Raw genomic sequence first — 19,047 nt, 5'->3', positions numbered from 1 at the left:
ATGACAAATCAGAGTGAACAGTGCTGCAGGGAGAGAGGCTGGTCAGCCTGCTGCAGCATTCACTCTGCTAACCGCAGCTCGTCGCTTGGCTGTCTCTCTTCCCCCAGCCCTCCCTCTCTCTATCCCCAAGACAAGAATCGGTCCCAGAACCTGTTCCCTAAACAAGCATGGCACCATGGACATCCAGTAGCCTAGGAGGGGGAAGGCTCTGCCTTCCCAAACCACCAGGCATGGCCCTGCCCACACTCCACCCCCAGAATACCTGCTGTAGGCATTCTGGGGGCAGAGTGTTGCTGCCCCCAGCACCCGCTCTCCCTGTGCTCTGGGGCAAGCTCATGCCCACCTGCTTACCTCCCTTCCCTGTGGTTGGGGGGGACGCCTGTGGCACACTGCCCTGCCTCCCCATTGGGGGCCAGGGATGGGAAGGGGTGGAGCTGGAGGTGGGGCTGGGGGCTTGCCTCCCCCAGTCCTACCTTCACCAAGCTCCCAGGCATGGCACTGTTTCTTGAGGCTAGGAAATCCCTCAGTGACTGGCTGTCTCTTTTTGTCACTCCCTGGGTGGTGTTGGCAGAGATGGTCATCACAGTGACTTGGCCTCCAGGGCGGATTTTCGGGAGGGTAGGGGGTACAGCAGCCATGCACATCGGGACATGACTTGCTTTTCATCCTGTTCCCTGGGTATCAGGGAGTGAGGAAAAAGTACTTTCATGCCGTGATTTATTCCTCTGCTCCCTCCCTTCACCAGGCAGGTGTAAGAGGCATGCACAGTATGCAAGTACTTTCCTCTCACTTCCGGATAGGCTGGGAAATGGGATGAAAAGCAAGTCATGTCCCAGTGCACACGGCTGCTCCCCCCTACCCTTCTGAAATTCCTCTCTTGCTTGGCATGGCTATGAGGGGTGGCAGTTCACAGGTTTGGGAAGGTTGCGATCTGGGCTTCACAGACAGGAAATCCCTGAACACCTGGCTCTGAGCTCCCCAGTGTAGGTGGCCAGGACCTCAGCTGGTATAAATCAGCAAAGCTCCAGCACTAGGGGAGCTACAGAGATGCTGATTTTCAGCAGCTGAGGATCCAGCGGTGAATTTGAAGAGAAAATGGGAACAATGGCACTGCCCATCTGTGATGTGCACGTAGGATCCTGCCCTCTACACTACTGGGCCATTAGGGGTCTGTGTGTGGGGTAGTGGGGGTGTCTGCTACACATCACATGGATGTAGGGGGTGGAGGCGATTAGCCTGGGACCTTATTCTGAAATGGAGCTTCCCTGAAGGTGATTGCCCTCATTTCATCACAGGCATCATCAGATGCCCATTTGCCACCCCAGTCACTCCCTCATGACTGGGCACATCTGAACTTTGAAGTAGGAATAAGAAATCCTTCGGAATAAAGACCTATTCCGGAGGATCGGGCCAGTCTAGATGCTCTTTTCCGGCTTTTCTACAAGCTGGAAAAAAGCGGCAGACATCTTTATTTAAATCCCACGGGGGATATTTAAATCCCCCGTGGATTTCCCTATTACGAAGTTTAAAATTAGCATGCCCCTTTCGGAAAAGGGGCCAGTGTAGACGTAGCCCACGAGTTCAGCTGCACTCAAGATTCTCATATTTCTCCCCATTTGCCTCTCATGCAGATCTCACACTGGTGCTTCAGACCTGAGCTTCTTCCTGGTGATGCCAGTGCAGAGGGTCACTAAGTACCCGCTGCTGCTGCAGAAGATCCTGGAGAATACACCGGCCAGTGACAAAGCTTACTTTGCCCTGCAGAGCGCAGCCAGCATGATGCTCGAGATGAACACCAACATCAATGAGTACAAGAGGCGCAAGGAAGTAGGTGAGAAGGAACTGGCAAGTTAGAGGGCTTGTCAGGATTATGGAGGGTCTGTAAAACCTAAGATCAGTCAGAAACATCTCCACTCATTGTTATTCCATTGAAAAGAGTTTTTAGTTTTTGGCTTTAACCTGCCGAGGAACAACAGCCTCTGTCTGTTGTGATTGTAAACTCTTCCAGACTGGGACAGCCTCTAGCAGCATTTAGCATGCTGGGGTCCTGATCTCATTATGGCTTCAAGGTACCAGGTGAATATTATTATACTAGCACTCCCAATAGCAGAACAAACACTGCAGCCTGTGGGGAAGCCTTGAACTGAAAATGACTAAAAGAGAAGGTGAAACTGACCTATCTGTTGTTGGTCTCAGAGCAGTAAAAGTCAAAGTCACCCTACCCAATGGTGCAAAATACAGACAAGCTTGTAACATTCTTTTTTATTTCTTCTTTTCTAAATTATTTGTATTCAACCAGGCAATTCACTTGAATACACTGAATACTATCTAGCAGCATGCAGATGACTTCTGCAGCCAGTCATTAGTGCCAGAGTTCTGTCCTAGCCATGTGATTTGCAGGCATGAAACTACAAGCAGTTTTTAAAACAGGCCTGGGCAAAATATAGCCCATGGGATGGCTTTGGCCAGCTCACGGAGTGAGCAGGGAGCCCCAGGCAGGCTCTCCTTCTTGTCCCGCACACTGTGCAGAAACGCAGCTGCAGGGCTCCATTTCTGTTTTAAAACTGGAGGGAGCGGGGAAGTTTTAGGAGTCACCCCGCCCCCAGCACATTCCCACAGGCCAGTTTCTGGCACACCCCAGCCAATGTGAGCTGTTTGTTGGAGTAACACAGTGTTTCCCAAATAGTGCTCTGTGAAAGTAAGGGTTCAGTGAGAACTTGGAACTCCCTCCTCCCCCCCCCCCCCGTTAAAGAGACAGTTATCTTCTTTTTTCTTTTTTTTTTTCCTCTTTTTGCTCGACCAATTTTGCTGATGGGGTTCCTCGAAATTATAAAGGGGTACCTTGGCCAAAAAAAGTTGGGAAACACTGGAATAACAGGCAGCTAAGAAGAACCATCCCCCCTCTCCTCTGCTCAGTTATTCATGAAGCACATAGGCAGGCAGGCTGGCTGGGAAACATTTTAAGCTCTGCAGGGAGGCAGGCAGGCTAGTTTGGCAGCTGGCAAGTAAGCCTCTTGGCCACAGCCTGCCTCTGGCACCCCAGCCCTTTCCTGCCCCAACTCTCTACCCTGCCCCCACTGAACATACCCATACCCCCTGTCCCCCTCTTATACCCATATCTCCTCCCAGATCTGGCACCTCAATCTCCTGCCCCAGATCACAATCCCCTTCTACCCTAGGTCACACCCCAATCCCCTGAACCCCAATCCCCTGCCCTGCTTCATCCCAACTCCCTCCCAGACTCCATTCTCCCTTCTTCACCCCAATCCTTTACCGCAAGCTCCATTCTGTACCCAACCTCCATCCCAGACCCTGCATCTCCTCCATTAATATCATGGAAGAGTGCAACCCTCGACCACTTTCCAAAATCTTGGAGTGGCCCCCTGTCAAAAATTATCCCTCACCCCTCTTTTAAAATGTCAGCCTGTTATGTCTGAATATTCTGAGTGATTTGAGAAGTCTGTTTCTTTCCACTAATCAGTCTGATTAGAGTAACGTTACATTTCCTGTGATCCTTTCTTTGTGTTTTACTATTGTTGTGTCCTATTATTTCTGGATGGATAAACATTCTCAGAGTAGTTATTAACAGCTCACAATCATGCTGGAAGGGGTTCTGCAGGAGTCTGTTCAATATCTTCATGAATGATTTAGATGATGGCTTAGAGAGTACGATTATTAAGTTTGCAGGTGATACCAAGCTGGGTGGGGTTGCTTTGGAGGAGAGAGTCAAAATTCAAAATGATCTGGACAACGTAGAGGAATGGTCTGAGGTAAACAGGATGAAGTTTAATAAGGACAAATGCAAAGTACTCCACTTAGGAAGGAACAATCTGTTTCGCTCAGGGCCAGCCCGAGCCATTTGAGTGCACCAGGTGCCCAGTGTATGCGCGGCCCTGTCCCTGCCCAGCCTGGCACCCCCTACAATGGGGCACCCCAGACGGTAGCCCGGCTGGCCCGTACCTTGGGCTGGCTCTGGTTTCGATCATAGAGAATGGGAAGTAACTGTCTAGGAAGGAGTACTGCAGAAAGGGATCTAGGGGTCATAGTGGACTGCAAGTTAAACATGAGTCAACAGTGTGATGCTGTTGCAAAAAAAGCAAACATGATTCTGGGCTGCATTAACAGGAGAGTTGTGAGCAAGACACGAGAAGTCATTTTTCTGCTCTACTCTGCACTGATTAGGCCTCAATTGGAGTATTGTGTCCAGTTCTCAGCACCACATTTCAAGAAAGATGTGGAAAAATTGGAGAAGGTTCAGAGAAGAGCAACACAAATGATGAAAGGTCTAGAAACTATGAGCAGCTATGAGGGAAGACTGAAATAATGGCTTGTTTAGTTTAGAAAAGAGAAGACTGAGAGGGGACATATAGCAGTTTTCAAGTATCTAAAAGGGTGTTACAAGGAGGAGGGAGAAAACTTATTCTCCTTGGCCTCTGACAGGACAAGCAGCAATGGGCTTAAATTGCAGGAAGGGAGGTTTAGGTTGGACAAAACTTCCTAACGGTCAGGGTGGCTAAACACTCGAATAAATTGCCTAGCGGAGGTTGTGGAATCTCCATTTCTGGAGATATTTAAGAGCAAGTTAGACACCTGCCAGGGATCATCTAGTCAGTGCTTGGTCCTGCTGTGAGGGTAGGGCAGTGGTCTCCAACCTTTTTAACCACAAAATCACTTTTTCAATGTAGTGCAATGTAAGATCTACCTCCAACCCAAACACCCTTGCTCAGCTTCCTTCCTCCCTTCTCTGTGGCCTCACCCTGCTTGCTCTATTGCCCTTCCTCCCTGAATCTACCCTCATTGGGGTACGGGTGCAGGCTCTAGTCTTGGGCGTGTGGCAAATGCCCTATCTCCTAGGCCAGTGTTTCTCAACCTTTTTTTTATAAAATATCCCTTAAAAAAAAATTAAGTACCTCCCAGTACCTACAGTTTTCACACAAACAATTTCTTTTTTACCATTGCAACACGTTTGTTTAAACAACTTAATTGTATCTGGGTGGGTGATGGAATAGTTGGGTGTAAAAAGTACAAAAATAATAAAATGCTGTAAAACTTAAAACAAAAACTCAGTTTTCTCCAAATTTCAGTTGTGTTGATGTACCCCCAGGCTTCTCTTCAGTGCCCCTAAGAATGCTTGGACCACTGGTTGAGAGGCACTGCCCTGGGACACTCCAGGGTTCACTCCCCTGCCTTCAGGGGGTCCCTTATCCTGCTTTCCTAGTGCAGGAGCCTGGGTCAGCTGTCTAGCTGCTCCCAGAGCAGCCACGACTTGAGCCCACTGCCCTATGCTTTCCAGGTGAATGCCCTAGGCCACTCCAGAGCTGAGCTCTCCTCATCTCCCTACTTTTGGTGGGTTCTCTATCCTGTGTTGGCTGTCTGGTTGCTCCCAGAATGGGCAGGGCTTGGGCAAAGACTCCAACCCACAATCCTGTTCTCCTTAGGCAAGTGCTGTATCTCCTGGTCCATTCAGGAGCCGAGCCCACCCCACCTTTGGGTGGGAGGTCCCTTTTCCTGTGTCTAGTTGCTCCCAGGATGGGTTGGGGCTGCCTAAGGAGGACTGGTCTTAAACCACCACGCTGTATTTTGCAGGCAAATGCTCTATTCCCCCACCTTACCTTACCTTCAGCAGGTCCCTTATCCTGCCTCCCTAATATGTGAGCCAGGTCTATCCCTCAGGCAGCCTGTGTTGGCGGCCCAGCCATTACCTGAGTGGGTGGAGGGGGGCGGGATTGAGCCCACCGGCCTGTGCTCCAGGGGCTAATGCTCATCCTCAAGTTGACTGGAGATCCCACTCCACCTCCCTACCTTCAAACCACCCCCTCTGCCCACCCTGGGAGTGACCAGACACAGGATAAGGGACCCACTGAAGGTAGAGTAGGGTAGGGGGGTGGACTAGGGATTAGGGGAGCACAGAGGGGTGGGTTCAAGTCCTGCCCACCCTAGGAGCAATTAGACAGCTGCCCCAGGGATAGAGCAGCAGAGCCAAGGCAGCTCCCAGCCCCCCTCCCCTCCAAAAGCAGCTGGCATGTACAGCAATGGCTCCATGTGCTGCCCCTCAGGCACTGACTCCACTGGCCATGGTTCTTCATTATTGATCAATGGGAGCTGCAGGAGTGGTGTCTGCTGGCAAGGATGGAGAGCCCCTGCTCTGACCTTCTCAGGGGGCTGCAGGGACATGCCAGCCACCTCTAGGAGCCCAACCAACCCTAGGGGCAATTACTCCAGACATGACCAGTGAGGTGTTTTAGTACTCAAAGAATTAAATTTAAGCATAAGAGAGAAATGAAAGTTATGAAATGCACAGTCCAGTCAAACACTAAAACTAACCCACTTTGCAAGCAGTAAAAAGAAGTAGCAAGAACTCCCCAAGTACGTGTTGGGTCAGGAGATGAGAGGGAAGGACAGTGCGTTTTGTGAGACTGACAGAGACACACACAGTGTGTGAGTGACAGAGATTTGCATTGCCAGCTCCCTCCATCCCCTTCACTCTGTGGAGACAGAGTATAGGAGTGGGGGGAGGAGGGACACCCTGGCAACAGCCCCCCCCCCCCTACACCCTGCACACAAGCAGGAGGCTTCCAAGGGTCAGCTCCAAGGCAGAGGGCAGGAGCAGCTTGACAATGGATGGAGGGGCAACTGAGGTGCCAGCACTTGAGAGCTTCCTAGCCAAACCAGTCAGGATCCCCTGTCAGAGGCTCCAAGATCTACTGGTAGATCCTGATCTCCTGGTTGGTGACCACTGGGGTAGGGGACTGGACTCGAGGACCTCTTGAGGTCTCTTCCAGTTCTACAATTCTATGATTCTATCACAGTAGCACCTGTGATACAGGGGGGATCAGGGCCCTGTTGTGCTAGACACTGCACAAACATTCAGCAAGAGACAGGCCTTGGCCAGAAAGTTAAGAGGCATGGGGGAGGGTAACAGTATCCAGGGGACAGCTACAGGAAGTAATGGAGTAAACAGGTAGGTGATTTACAGCTTGTCATGCTCCCTCCCTCAAAGGAGGGGTCACTGCTCTGCATTTGGGCCCCAAAGAACTGAATGAGATGAGATCCCTGCCAGGGATCCAGGGCTTAGATATTTCTTGATTCCCTCACCTGTTTATCTTCCTCCCCTTCTGTCCTGAGGCAGCTACCAAATACAACAAAGTCGAGCAGCTGACACTGCGGGAGCGCCTTGGACGGCTCAACAAACACTCCATTGCCAAGAAGACCACGCGGCTGAGCCGGTTCTTCATGCACGAAGCTGGCATTGTGCCCAAGGTGAGGCTCCTGCTCACATCCAGCTCCCAGGAAGCAGACAGTATGTGTGTGCTAGTTACACAGGTGGAGGAAAACTCTTCAAGCAAGGGCAGCAAGGCCACTTACTGAAAGCACCTCATTTGTCACATGTGGTGTTTCTGTGGCTTGTAAATGTGACGTGTCAAACTACACGGAGGTTCTAGGATGATCGATGCTGAGATCATGTGCTTCATGACCTCATATAAGATTCTTATGTCCTCATGTGACTCGCCTGAGTTCATTTGTCCCAAATTTAAAAGTTGGCTTAGTGGTCTGAGCTCAGGTATCTGATTCATGCTCTTGGTATGCAAAACCATGGAGCATTGTGGAGGTAGCTTGCTTAACCCTAAAGGCATGGATTGGGGGACTCAAATGAGGGACCCTTGAGGATCTCAAGTAAGGGAAACAAACCCAGTGGAGTGGATCTTTACTGTAGGCTCTGGCTGGTGTGTTTGCCAAAAAACACTAAAAGCCTTTCTGTCCCTTGCCTCTACCCTGCATGATTCTACTACCATTCATGTATATTCTGGGAGACATTCTGAGTCTGATGAAGCCCATGGCAAAACTCCCAGGATTTTTCCCCTCTGTATTCCCTAAGTATTGTCCGAGTCACTCCATTTGGTGCTGCAATCCAGCGCATCCCACTGGTCTGGAGGAGCACTGTCCCTGCTTGGACTAGCTCATGTTATATCCTCTCCCCATTGACTTTCAGACAGAGGATAAAGAGTTTGACTATCTGGAGGAAAAATTTCAGTCCCTGGCATCTTGTGCGGCTGAGCTGAAAGAGAACATAGCCACTTACCTGGACAACTTACAGGTAAAGCCTACTCATCCCATAATGCTTGGGGGTTAGAGATCCTATGAGGTAGTCCAGGCAAGCTCCTGTGGATGGCTGAGCACCTTCCACTCCACCTGAAACCAATGAGAGTTGAGGGTGCTCAGCACCTGGCGGGATTGGGGGCTAGTTTCTGATGGGTGAAATCTACCCCAGTGCAGAGGACTCTCAGGGGTCATGTAAGGTCTGTGGGTTCTAAAGTCCCCACGCTGAACTGAATTGAAATGATGCCTGGGCCTTACTGATTCTCTGCACGGGGGAGAAGTTTACCTTGTGAGGAATAAATAAACAGGATGACACAGCAAGCAACTGCCCTGGCTTTCTTTGCTTCTCAGCCCTCCCACAGGTGCCATCTCTCTGTGGAAGGTGGCCTGGTCCTGGAGGCTGTCCTGGAGGCCTGCCTTCATCTCTAGACAGGGAGTTGCCTGGTAGATTTTGACCAACTGCAGGGAGCTCAGATAAGAGCACCCAGAAAGCTCAGGGGACTGGAAGGAGGGACTCATAAAGAGCAATGAAAAGTGCTAAATGGGCTAAGCTAAAAGAGGAGGAGAAGGGGCTGAGTAGCTCTTCATAAATATGGGAGGGGCTTAAAGAAAGACGGGAATTTGGGGAGGGGGGGGCGTGGAACTAAGGAAACAGAGGCTGAATAGCTGAGATGCCAGTGAGATACTAGTTTTCAGAATGGTCTGCCAGGGAAATGGTGGAAGCCCCATTCCTTGGGACTTTTGAAACTAGCCTGGAAAAAGCCCCAGAGAACAACCCTGTATTGGCAGCAGGGGACTGGCTGGAAGCCCGGAGAGGACTATGCCATCACTCTAGTTCTCACACCATGGCACCAGGAGTCAGGGAATAGTGTTGAGCACCCAGGACAGTATGCTCAGTGGCTTATCTGGGCAGGGCTGTGATCAGATACTCTTTCCTCAGGGACTTAAGGCTGCTGGGAAGCTGTATGTTGCATGTGCCCCATCCCGGCCCCGGGGAAATCCCCTGGTAAGCCTGAGATGATATGATCCTCTGCATGGAAATGACCTGACTCCTAATGCACCATTTGGCTGCTTAGCAGCTCCTTAATCCCTCATCCAGCTGCACGTGCCAGTCCCTCAGCCACAAGCACAGAGACAAATCACCTTCTAAACAAACCCAGCAAACCCTGCAGTGTTCCCACAGGAGCCTCCACAGGCCTCAAGTGTAGCTCAGCCCTCAGAAACAACAGCCACACTGTGGTTGCGGGGACAAAGATCCCTCCCCGCATCATAGTCACTGCTTCTGGCTCCCACTTTTTCGGTAGTGAAGAGGGCCTGAAAGGGAGCTGCACGTGACCTCCTCCGGTGGAGGGTGGGGGAGAGAAGGGCGCACTTGGGATGGAGGAGACGCTAGCCCAGTCTGAGCCTGGCACTCTTGGGTAGTGCTCCATGGAAGCCCTGCTAGGAACAGTACACAGCTCACAGACTGAGGGGATTGGAGAGTATTCCTCTGAAGAGGAAGAGAACCCATCTGGATGGCAGAGCTAAGAGCTCCAGTCACCTCAGCAGCTGCCCTCAGGCAGGGGTCCTTATGGCTGGCGGGCAGGGGATTTTTATCTCTGAGCCAGGCCAAATCCTTACGGGTTGGATTCCCCCCTCAGGATTGAATGCTGCCTTTGAAGGGCAGCCGTGGGAGAGATGCTGTCCGTGAGGGGAGATGTCGAACCAAAGCCTCTAGGAGCTCAGGCTGTCACAGTATTGGACCGGGGACATTTGTGAGCCACCTCTCTCTTCGCATGAGCTCCCCAGTCTCCACCTCCTGGCAGAGAACCTGAGGTTATATGATCTCAGGCTAAGTCCTCTGGACAGCATGAGAGTTCACAGTAGCCACGCCCCCATACTTCCGTGTGCCAGGGAGTACCAAAATGGCCCCAGATACACTGCTGCAGGGGAGAGTGCAACAGCCCTGGAAACTTGACAGCCAGATCTCAGACCAGGAGTGGATTTGGACTTCTGCAGGGTTTCTTGTGATCGCTGGGCTGCAGACACCTGTTTGTTACTGGAGGGGGGCTCTTGCACCTGGTTTGCACCCTGATCTGGGTGTCATTCCTAAGCATTGAACGCACAAATTGGCTTGCTACTAGAGTTGCTTGGAGCACTGGCTTCGTATATAGGGTAACTTCGAGATGCCAGGCTGAGTCCATTGCTTTATTATTGGAGGCAGTTTAGACTCATCAGCCTGAGTGCCTTGGTGTTGAACACTGCAGGATGTGGGATAGCTGCAGTAGTTTTACTCTCAAAGAAAAGCAGACAGGAGGTTGGGTGGAAGAAACGATAAGTACCTGGAGTTTACAAGTGGCTTGAACAGGGTAGGTTGCATTCTGAACTTGCCTTCAGGGAAGGCTGACACAGCCAAGTTTGAACACAGATGGACAGTTCAAAGGTTCTCTGTCCCTTTTTCTCCTGTCTCCCAGGTCTTCCTCCTTTCCAAACCACATGAGTGTGAGCTAGAAATGGAAGAGGGCGCTGCCCAGCAGTATCGCCGCCTGGCAGGAATGCTCCATCGCACCATTTTCCCAGAGTTTGTGAGTGCCGTGTCACATCTGTGTGGGCAGGGAGCTTAAATGATGCCCCTGCGGGTTCCACCCAGAGCTGTTCTCCTTAGCCTACAGCTAGAAGTGAGGGCAGGGCTGCATCTGAGGAGAGGCCCATAGGAAAGGCAATTACAAAGGCTTTTGGACTTGCCTGCTGTCAAGGCTGTTCCCCGTGCTTTGGCACTTCGAGTGCGGGAGGTGGGGGCCCTCAAGAGACATTACATACCTTACCTCTATAGGCTTCTGCTTAAAAAAACTCCCAAAGGTTAGATATTCCCTGGCCTTGGGAAATAGGCTGCCACCATCAAGTGTAAACATCCCCTTCTTAGACCCAGGAAGAAGCACTTGAACTTTTTCCAGAGAGGTACCCCAAGCTCTTTTACCACAAGAGAGCTTGAAGAAAAAAAAAGAGAAAACAAACTGCAATCTCTGATAGCTGACCTCTCAGTCTTAGGCATGCACATACAGACCTCCTGCTACCTTCCAGGATATGAGAATCAAATCATTGCCTTAAAAAAAGGTGATTTTATTTAATAATAAATAAAAAAAGCTTTACATGATAAAGCATACTTGGTTGCTAGGTATTACAGAGCAACTAAGAAAAGAACAGATTAAAACACAGAAAAAATGGTATCTCTGGGTGCAGCTTAGATACAGTGAATGGGGGGCACATGGACTTAGCACAGAGAAGTTTAATCAAACAACAAAACAAAGAAAGTAACCTGATCGTGACTAATATACATTTTTCCCCCCATCTACTCACGATCTGTGCTTCAAGGTCCAATCTATTTCCATGCCCAGTATTCCTTGTAGGCATGGTAGTTCTGCCTGGTTCAATTCATTTTGCCAGCTCCTAGCTTAAAAACTCTTACAAAGAAAACAGCAGGCAGGTATATCTTTTTAATTCAAATTTCAACACCCTCAGCCATTGGCTCTCCAGGCTCTCTGCCAGCACCCGCTAGCTACTTGAGTTTAATCCTTTCGTCACCAAATGCTGGACAGCACTCCTCCTATCCATCACACCTGCTGGTGAACATTTTTCCACAGGGAACGTGTGCCTCAGCTCCAGCCCTCCCACCACTTCTGAAGGATCCCTGGCCCCCTAATCAAAATTTAGGCTTATCACTACAAATGTTCCCCAACCTCACTATCACCATGCCTATGTCATTCCATGATGCCTACTTATTGCCAGGGACTCAACACCCTCTGAAGCCTGCTCTTCCTACATTCTGTCCCACACTGATCACTGCTGCAGTTTCAGTGACTCAGAATTAGCTGGGTGGGTTGGTGGTTCTTAGTGTTCTAATAAACCCTTGGGGAAGGATACCTGTTGTTGTATCTGGCTATGGGTGGAAAGGTGCCTGAGAAGATACAAATCATGTGTGGAATCTGGTAACTAGTGAGAGCTGCCTGGGGTCTGTTTGCAAAGGGCCTCCTTGTTGAGCCTAATGGAAGCTCCTCTTATATCAAATGAGTAGGAGCCAGAAGTTTCTCTCTGCAGACCTAAGAATTCCTTTCTCTCATGGCCACCAGCCACGCAGGAGAGCTGGGCACCAACATACCATTTATGACAGGACTGGAGAGCATGAATTGCAAGGGTCCCCCATGCTATTCCTGATGTTTAGGCTGGGGTGCTGCTATGTGCCTGGCAGATTTGGGGACAACAGGATTTCACAGGGGTGCCTCTGGATTCTCTCCAACAGAGGAGACGGTTGGACCAGTTGGTCTACCAGCCGCTCTGCAGCCTGTCAGAGACTCTGAAGGGGCCACAACAGCTGATCAGGAAGCGCCTGGACAAGCTGCTGGACTATGAGGAGATCGAGGAGAAGAAGAGTGAGACAGGCAACATGACATATGATGAGGAGGCCACCATGAACACCTACCTCGCCATCAACGCTCTATTGCTGTCCGAGCTCCCCACATTCAACCACGTGGCCGTGCAGTGGCTGAAGCAGATACTGTACTCACTTGTGGCCCTTCAGAGGGACTTGGCCAAGCAGATGCTCCAAGAGGCAGAAATAGAGCTGGCCCAGGTAATATACTGAGCTAGCACATGCATTAGGGGCTCTTGTATGTAGCCTCAGTAGATAAGCTACACCACTGACCCCCATAGATGGGGCGGCAGGGGGCAGCCGAAGAGGTTTATCCTAAGTAGCAGGGTCTTTCCTCCTGCCCTGACTCTACAGAGGCAGCTACACTGAGCTCCCCCTTGAGGTCACACATTTATTTGCATGTGTCCATTTCCCTTTTGTGGGTGGGCTGGAGTTGCTTCTTCTAGACTGCTAGGGATGGCCCTGTCCCATATGAGGGAGTTCCACATGGCCCACTGATGGTTATGATTGTGGTACTGCCAAGGGTCCTAGTTATAGACCTGCCTCTCTTGCTAGATGCTATACAAATGCAGAACAAGAACAGCTCCTGTCCTGTGGAGATGATCTGATCAAACCAGAATTTTCCTCATCTCCTTGGAGCCTTCCCCTAAGACCCTAGGGCATCACTGGCCATTGCATGCATGGCAAGGGGCTGTAGTTCAAAGTCAGACAGGAGCAGCTTTTGTTGAGGAGGGGGCTCAGGCTTCTTTAAGGCTACGTCTACACTGGCATGAATTTCCGGAAATGCTTTTAACGGAAAAGTTTTCCGTTAAAAGCATTTTCAGAAAAGAGCGTCTAGATTGGCAGGATGCTTTTCCGCAAAAGCACTTTTTGCGGAAAAGCATCCGTGCCAATCTAGATGCGCTTTTCCACAGAAAAGCCCCGATCGCCATTTTCGCCATCGGGGCTTTTTTGCGGAAAAGAAATCTCTGCTGCCTACACTGGCCCTTTTGCGCAAAAGTCTTTCAGAAAAAGACTTTTGCCCGAACGGGAGAAGCAAAGTATTTCCGCAAAAAGCACTGATTTCTTACAGTAGGAAGTCAGTGCTTTTGCGGAAATTCAAGCGGCCAGTGTAGACAGCTGGCAAGTTTTTCCAGAAAAGTGGCTGATTTTCCAGAAAAACTGGCCAGTCTAGACACAACCTACATGTAGAAACTCCTGGTCTCTCATGGTTTCTGATTCCCTTTACTTATACTCCCCCTCTTCCTTATAGCCTTCCCATGGATGTTTCTCTGCACAGCCCTTCTCCCTCAGCACTATCTCTAATCCCAGGGTCTCTTTCCACAGCTGCCACATAGCCACATCCCCATGCCCACTTTCTGGAAGATGGTCAAGGACACTTTAAGCCAATCTACTGCTCAGCTTAACTCCTTCTGCCAGAAATTTGAGAAGGTCACGCCGAGTCCTATGATACAGGTAGGAGCCAGACACCTTCTCCCATTAGAGATATTGAGGTAAGTTCTCAGGGTCACAAATGCAGGAGAACACCTCACTGGAAAGTAAGTGAGGTTGGGGATAGCTAACTGCAATGCAGAGGGCTTTGACTCCTTGACAATGGATGGCTGGTAATTGTGGAGATCCAGGGAATTCTCCACATCAGACTACAGCCCTGGAGACCCAGCTTCATACCCAAAAGCAGATCAGATGTTTAACTGCAACTGACAGGAGCTCCTCACCCTGCTGCCACTCATCACATAACCCCTAATAATCAAGAAAGAAAACACACTCGGGGCAAGATCTCACAGTGGGAAACATTTTCTGACTCGATTTTTCCCTGTCTTACTCCCATTAGCCTCTTAGCCCTGCTGAGGAGCGCAGGGTCCTTTCACTTGTCAGCAAACATGGCCCAGAAAAGCTCTACCAGGTGACAAGCAACATCAGTGGCAGCAAAGATCTGGACCTGACCCTACAGAGGGGACAGATTGTGGCTCTCCTGCATGGTGTGGACACCAAGGGCAACACTAACCGATGGCTAGTGGATGCTGGAGGTACTTGTGCGGACTATAGGAACTTCCTCTTTTCCCATGACACCCAGGGTGCATCTACACTGCACCCATAGGACGAAATAAGATATGCAATTTGAGCTATGCAAATTGCGTATCTTATTTCAATCTAATTTTGAAATACCTTATTTTGAAATAAAGCGCTACTCTGAAACATCCCTTAACCGTCATGGAGTGAGGGTTACAGGGACGTCAGAATAGCGAGCCTGTTATTTCAAAATAGGCTGGTTCAAAAGCTGTGGAATAGCTATTTCGGGATACCTCTGGTATCCCAAAATAGCACCACAGTCTAGACGTACCCCAAGGGTCCCTCATGCTGGTGTGAAAAACAGGAGGGAGAACTATGGTCTGAGAAAGTAAAGTGCTGTGTGCTGGTGAACTGTCCCAATGGAGGCTTCCATCTGGGAATTTCTGGGGAAGCAGAGACTGCTTGGAGTATGGGCTGCATGTCTTTTCTGTCTGGAGCAACCTTACGGAGATCCATGGTCCTTTGGGAAGCCTGTCCTGTATCACACTCTAGTCCTGTAGCTCTGGACTGTGTGCTTGCATGGGAATATATCAGAGCTTTGCTGGTGGAACTCACGGGGCAGAGCTTGATGTACTGAGAAAGCAGACGGTTGTGATTCTGTTCCAAGTGTGTATTTGGTGATTAGCCTGAAGCAGAACCTTTTATCTCACCCAGCCTGTACTTCCTGGGTTTGGATGAAACAAGAGCTAGATGTGACCCACCACTGGCTTTGCCAAACCCATTGTTGCTCAATTCTAATATGCCTGCAGTCAAAGGGCATAATGCTCAGGGTTTGCCCAATTTGTGATGTTCCATGACTTGGTCCCCTGCACTCAGCAATATCTCAGGATCCCTTTGTGATGCTTCATGGTGGGGTCAAGCAGTCAAATAGCAGAGAGGTTCACTGGCAGAGCTGAGCAGCCTTGCACCAGTCACCATCCCTTCCTTCTTTCCTATGCTCAAATCCATCCACCAAAGGGCATGCTATTGGCAGCAGGGAACTGGTGCCAGCCTGACCGAGTCTGTGTGTCCTGCCAGGTCACCGAGGGTACGTCCAGGCTGGGAAACTCCAACCATATCACTTGGTCCAAAGTCAAAAGCCCAGGATGCAGATGCTGGTGCCAGACACTGGGGCTGAGAGAAGACGGCATTCTTACACCTTACCCGAAGGGCCCAGTCCACAGGTCTTCATCGCCCCTCCAGCTTTCCAGGTGAGTGCGGAGACATCTGCAGGCACCGACCTCTGTGCATATAGCTGTCTGGACACATACTGCACAAGACTGGAGGAAGCACATACAGCCACACTCACAACATACACACATGTCTACAGGACTTACTTGGTTATGTATGTGCGTAACCACATCCAAGGAAGCTGGGAATGAACAGGGCAGACTGGATCCAGAGCCCATTTAGTTTGGCATTCCCTATCCCAGAAAAAGGAACTCCTCCTATGTGTAACTGACCGTTGTACAAAGCTGGAGCTAGAGGAAAAGACCTTCCTGACCTCTGCAATGATCAGATGAGATTTGATTAACCCTGGGCACAAACAACTATAAATGTCCTTTGGTTTGTAATGTTATTTTTACCTTTTGTAGACCTGGCTGCAACACTGATCTGTGTCTGTCTCATCACTCAGAGTGTGGCCCAGGGCATTCATGGCTTAAATGACAGTAACTCACTCCTTGAATTGAGAAGCAAACAGGTAGCCAGGGCTTCTGAAATTCCACACCCTTGTCCCTCTGTGTACAGTGTACACTTCTCTGAATTGATATGGCCTAAATGAGTGGGATTCTTGCATTCATCACTTTAGCCCTCATGTCCTGCTTCCCTTTGGATCTTTTCTCCAGTGAGGGTTTTCTGTACCTATCTGATCTCCTTGCCTTTTCCAGGTGGTTGCAGGTTATGCGTTCACAGCCAGGAGCCCCCAGGAGGTCAGTCTTCAGGCAGGGCAGCCCGTGACAGTGCTGGAACCTCATGATAAGAAGGGAAGCAAGGAATGGAGCCTGGTGGAAGTAAACGGACAGCGGGGCTACGTACCTTCCAGTTACCTGATGATGGTCCCCACCCAGGAGTCAGGGAGTTGGAGCTTGCCTGCTTGGTCTCTACCAACTCAGCAAACCTAGTGGCAGAATCAATTTTTAGGAATGAGCAGTCCACTCTCCCACCCACCCCGTCTCCTCAAAGAGGCTTGGCATGCAATGCGTAAGGCTGGAGAATGAGCTGGCAAGGAAATGAAGAGGTCACACAGGGCTGAGAATAGAAAATACAAAAGCTACGGTCACAGAATTTTGCACAGGGAACTTTGCATGCAGATGAGTGTGTGTGTGCATGTGTGTGTTAGTCTGAGGGTGCCTCTTGTGTTATGCAGGAGGGTATGAGAGTGTGGGGCTATGTTTGTGTTCGTGCCATCAGAGCGATTAGCCATGACTTTGAAAAGTCATGGAAGACAGAAGAGATTCCAGAGGACTGGAAAAGGACAAATATAGTGACCATCTATAAAATTGGAAATAAGGATAACCTGGGGAATTACAGACCAGTCAGTTTAACTTCAGTACTCAAAGATAATGAAGCAAACAATTAAGCAATCCATTTGCAAACACTTAGAAGCTGATAAATAAGTCAGCATGGATTTGTCAAGAACAAATTGCATGAAAGCAACCTAAGAATTTTCTTTGATGGGGTAACAAGCCTTGTGGAGGGGGGGAAGCTATAGCTGTGGTATACCTTGACTTTAGTAAGGCTTTTCCTACTGTCTCGTATAACCTCACCAATAAATAGGGAAATTCAACTGAGATGGAACTACTAGAAGGTGAATGCATAACTGTTGGAAAACTACTCCTAGAGAGTAGTTATCAATACTTCATAGTCATGCTGGAAGGGCATATCACATTGAGCCTCACAGAGATTAGTTCTGGGTCTGGTTCTGTTCAATAACTTCATCAGTGATTTAGATAATGGTATAGAGAGTACACTTACAAAATTTGCAGATGATACTGAGCTGGGAGGGCCTGCAAGCACTTTAGAGGATAGGGTCATAATTCAAAATGGTCTGGACAAACGAGAAATGTTTGAGGGAAATAGGATGAAATTCAATAAGGACAAATGCAAAGTGCTTCACTTAGGAAGGCGCAATCAAATGGATACATATATAAAATGGGAAATGACAGCTTAGAAAGGAGTAGTGCGGAAAGGGATCTGGGGATCATAGTGGATCACAAGCTAAATCTGAATGAACAATGTAATGTTGCGCAAAAAAAAAAGTAAACATCATTCTAGGATATATTAACAAGGAGTGTTATAAGCAGAACATGAGAAATCATTCTTCTCCTCTACTTAGCACTGATTTAGTACTTCACTGGAAAGATCAGGAAAGATGTGGACAAATTGAAGAAAGTCCAGAGAAGAGCAACCAAAGTGATTGTAGGTCTAGAAAGCATAACCCCGAGGGTAGATTTGAAAAAAAAATTGTTTAGGTGAGAAAAGAAGACCGAGGAGGAGTGACATACGTTTTTAAATACATAAAAAGTTGTTTTAAAGGTTACCAAGAACAATTTTCTCCTTGAGGATAGGACAAGAAGCAATGGGTTTGAACTTCAGCAAGGGCAGCTTAGATTTGGGCATTAGGAAAATCTTTGTCAGGGTAGTTAAGCACTGGAATAAATTGTCTAGGGAGATTGTGGAATCTCTATCATTCAAGATTTTTAAGAACAGCTTTGACAAAATCTGTCAGGCATAATATAGAATAATTCTTAGTCCTGCCATGAGTGCAGGAGATTGGACAAAAAGAACTCTCAAGGTCCCTTTCAATCTTACGATTCTATAATTATTTGCTTTATTAGAAGACAGGCAGGGTTGTGGGTGCATGTCTTGTCCCTTTGTTGTGATTTGCTGAAACTAATAACATTGAGAAGAGTGTTGGGTTGAATGGAGAAAAAACCCAGTCAGCATCTAGATCAGGCACCCCAGGCAAATGGAGACCTCCAGCCTGAATTGGACAGCTGTTTGGTGGCCTCTTTGAAATGCAGCTGGGACATGAGAGCGTGACTAGCAAACACATGTCTACAACCTGAAAGCACCATCGCAACTGGAACAAGCTGGTGCTCTTTCTAGCCATCTCAGCAGAGAGAGCAAAGATCAAATGAGCCCTGGAGATTCAACTCTTCTCTGGCCCATAGATGGACTGTGCTGGGGGAAGTCTGCTCAGCTATTGCCCATTCATTTTCCAGGGCTCGAAGCCCAGCACCTTAGACTTGCACTACATTCACTTTAAATAAAAGCTCATGGCGGCAGCTGGTATGTTTAAAAGATCATTCAAATGAGTAGTGTTGCCCAATGCATACAACACTGTGGGACTCAGGAGATCTATTTTGCCTATGGCACTGGCCTGCTGGGTGACCTTGGGCAAGTTACTTCCCCTCCATGTGGCTCAGCTTCCTCGTCTGTAAAATGATCTCCTTCGTGATGTACTGGTGGAGCTAGCAATGGCACTACTAATA

The 19,047-nt window shown here is 49.0% G+C and overlaps 1 protein-coding gene across 3 annotated transcripts in view; it reads left to right on the top strand.

Annotated features, from left to right (window-relative positions):
• Positions 1-18,840, top strand: part of ARHGEF37 (Rho guanine nucleotide exchange factor 37) — a 48,207-nt gene extending 29,367 nt beyond the window's left edge. For all 3 annotated transcript variants that reach the window (XM_075900219.1, XM_075900218.1, XM_014581080.2), the window contains 9 exons: positions 1,632-1,831; positions 7,130-7,260; positions 7,991-8,095; positions 10,551-10,661; positions 12,374-12,703; positions 13,829-13,957; positions 14,334-14,529; positions 15,590-15,762; positions 16,441-18,840. In XM_075900219.1, coding sequence (XP_075756334.1) covers positions 1,632-1,831; positions 7,130-7,260; positions 7,991-8,095; positions 10,551-10,661; positions 12,374-12,703; positions 13,829-13,957; positions 14,334-14,529; positions 15,590-15,762; positions 16,441-16,674 — 1,609 coding nt within the window. In that variant the 3' untranslated portion in view covers positions 16,675-18,840. The remainder of the gene's footprint in view (positions 1-1,631; positions 1,832-7,129; positions 7,261-7,990; positions 8,096-10,550; positions 10,662-12,373; positions 12,704-13,828; positions 13,958-14,333; positions 14,530-15,589; positions 15,763-16,440) is intronic.
• The last annotated feature ends 207 nt before the right edge of the window (positions 18,841-19,047 follow it).

The sequence above is a fragment of the Pelodiscus sinensis genome, chromosome 17 (assembly GCF_049634645.1).
Source record: "Pelodiscus sinensis isolate JC-2024 chromosome 17, ASM4963464v1, whole genome shotgun sequence".
Taxonomy (NCBI): Eukaryota; Metazoa; Chordata; order Testudines; family Trionychidae; genus Pelodiscus; species Pelodiscus sinensis.
The sequence above is the reverse complement of the archived record's forward strand: the minus strand, read 5'-3'. Positions and strand labels throughout refer to the sequence as shown.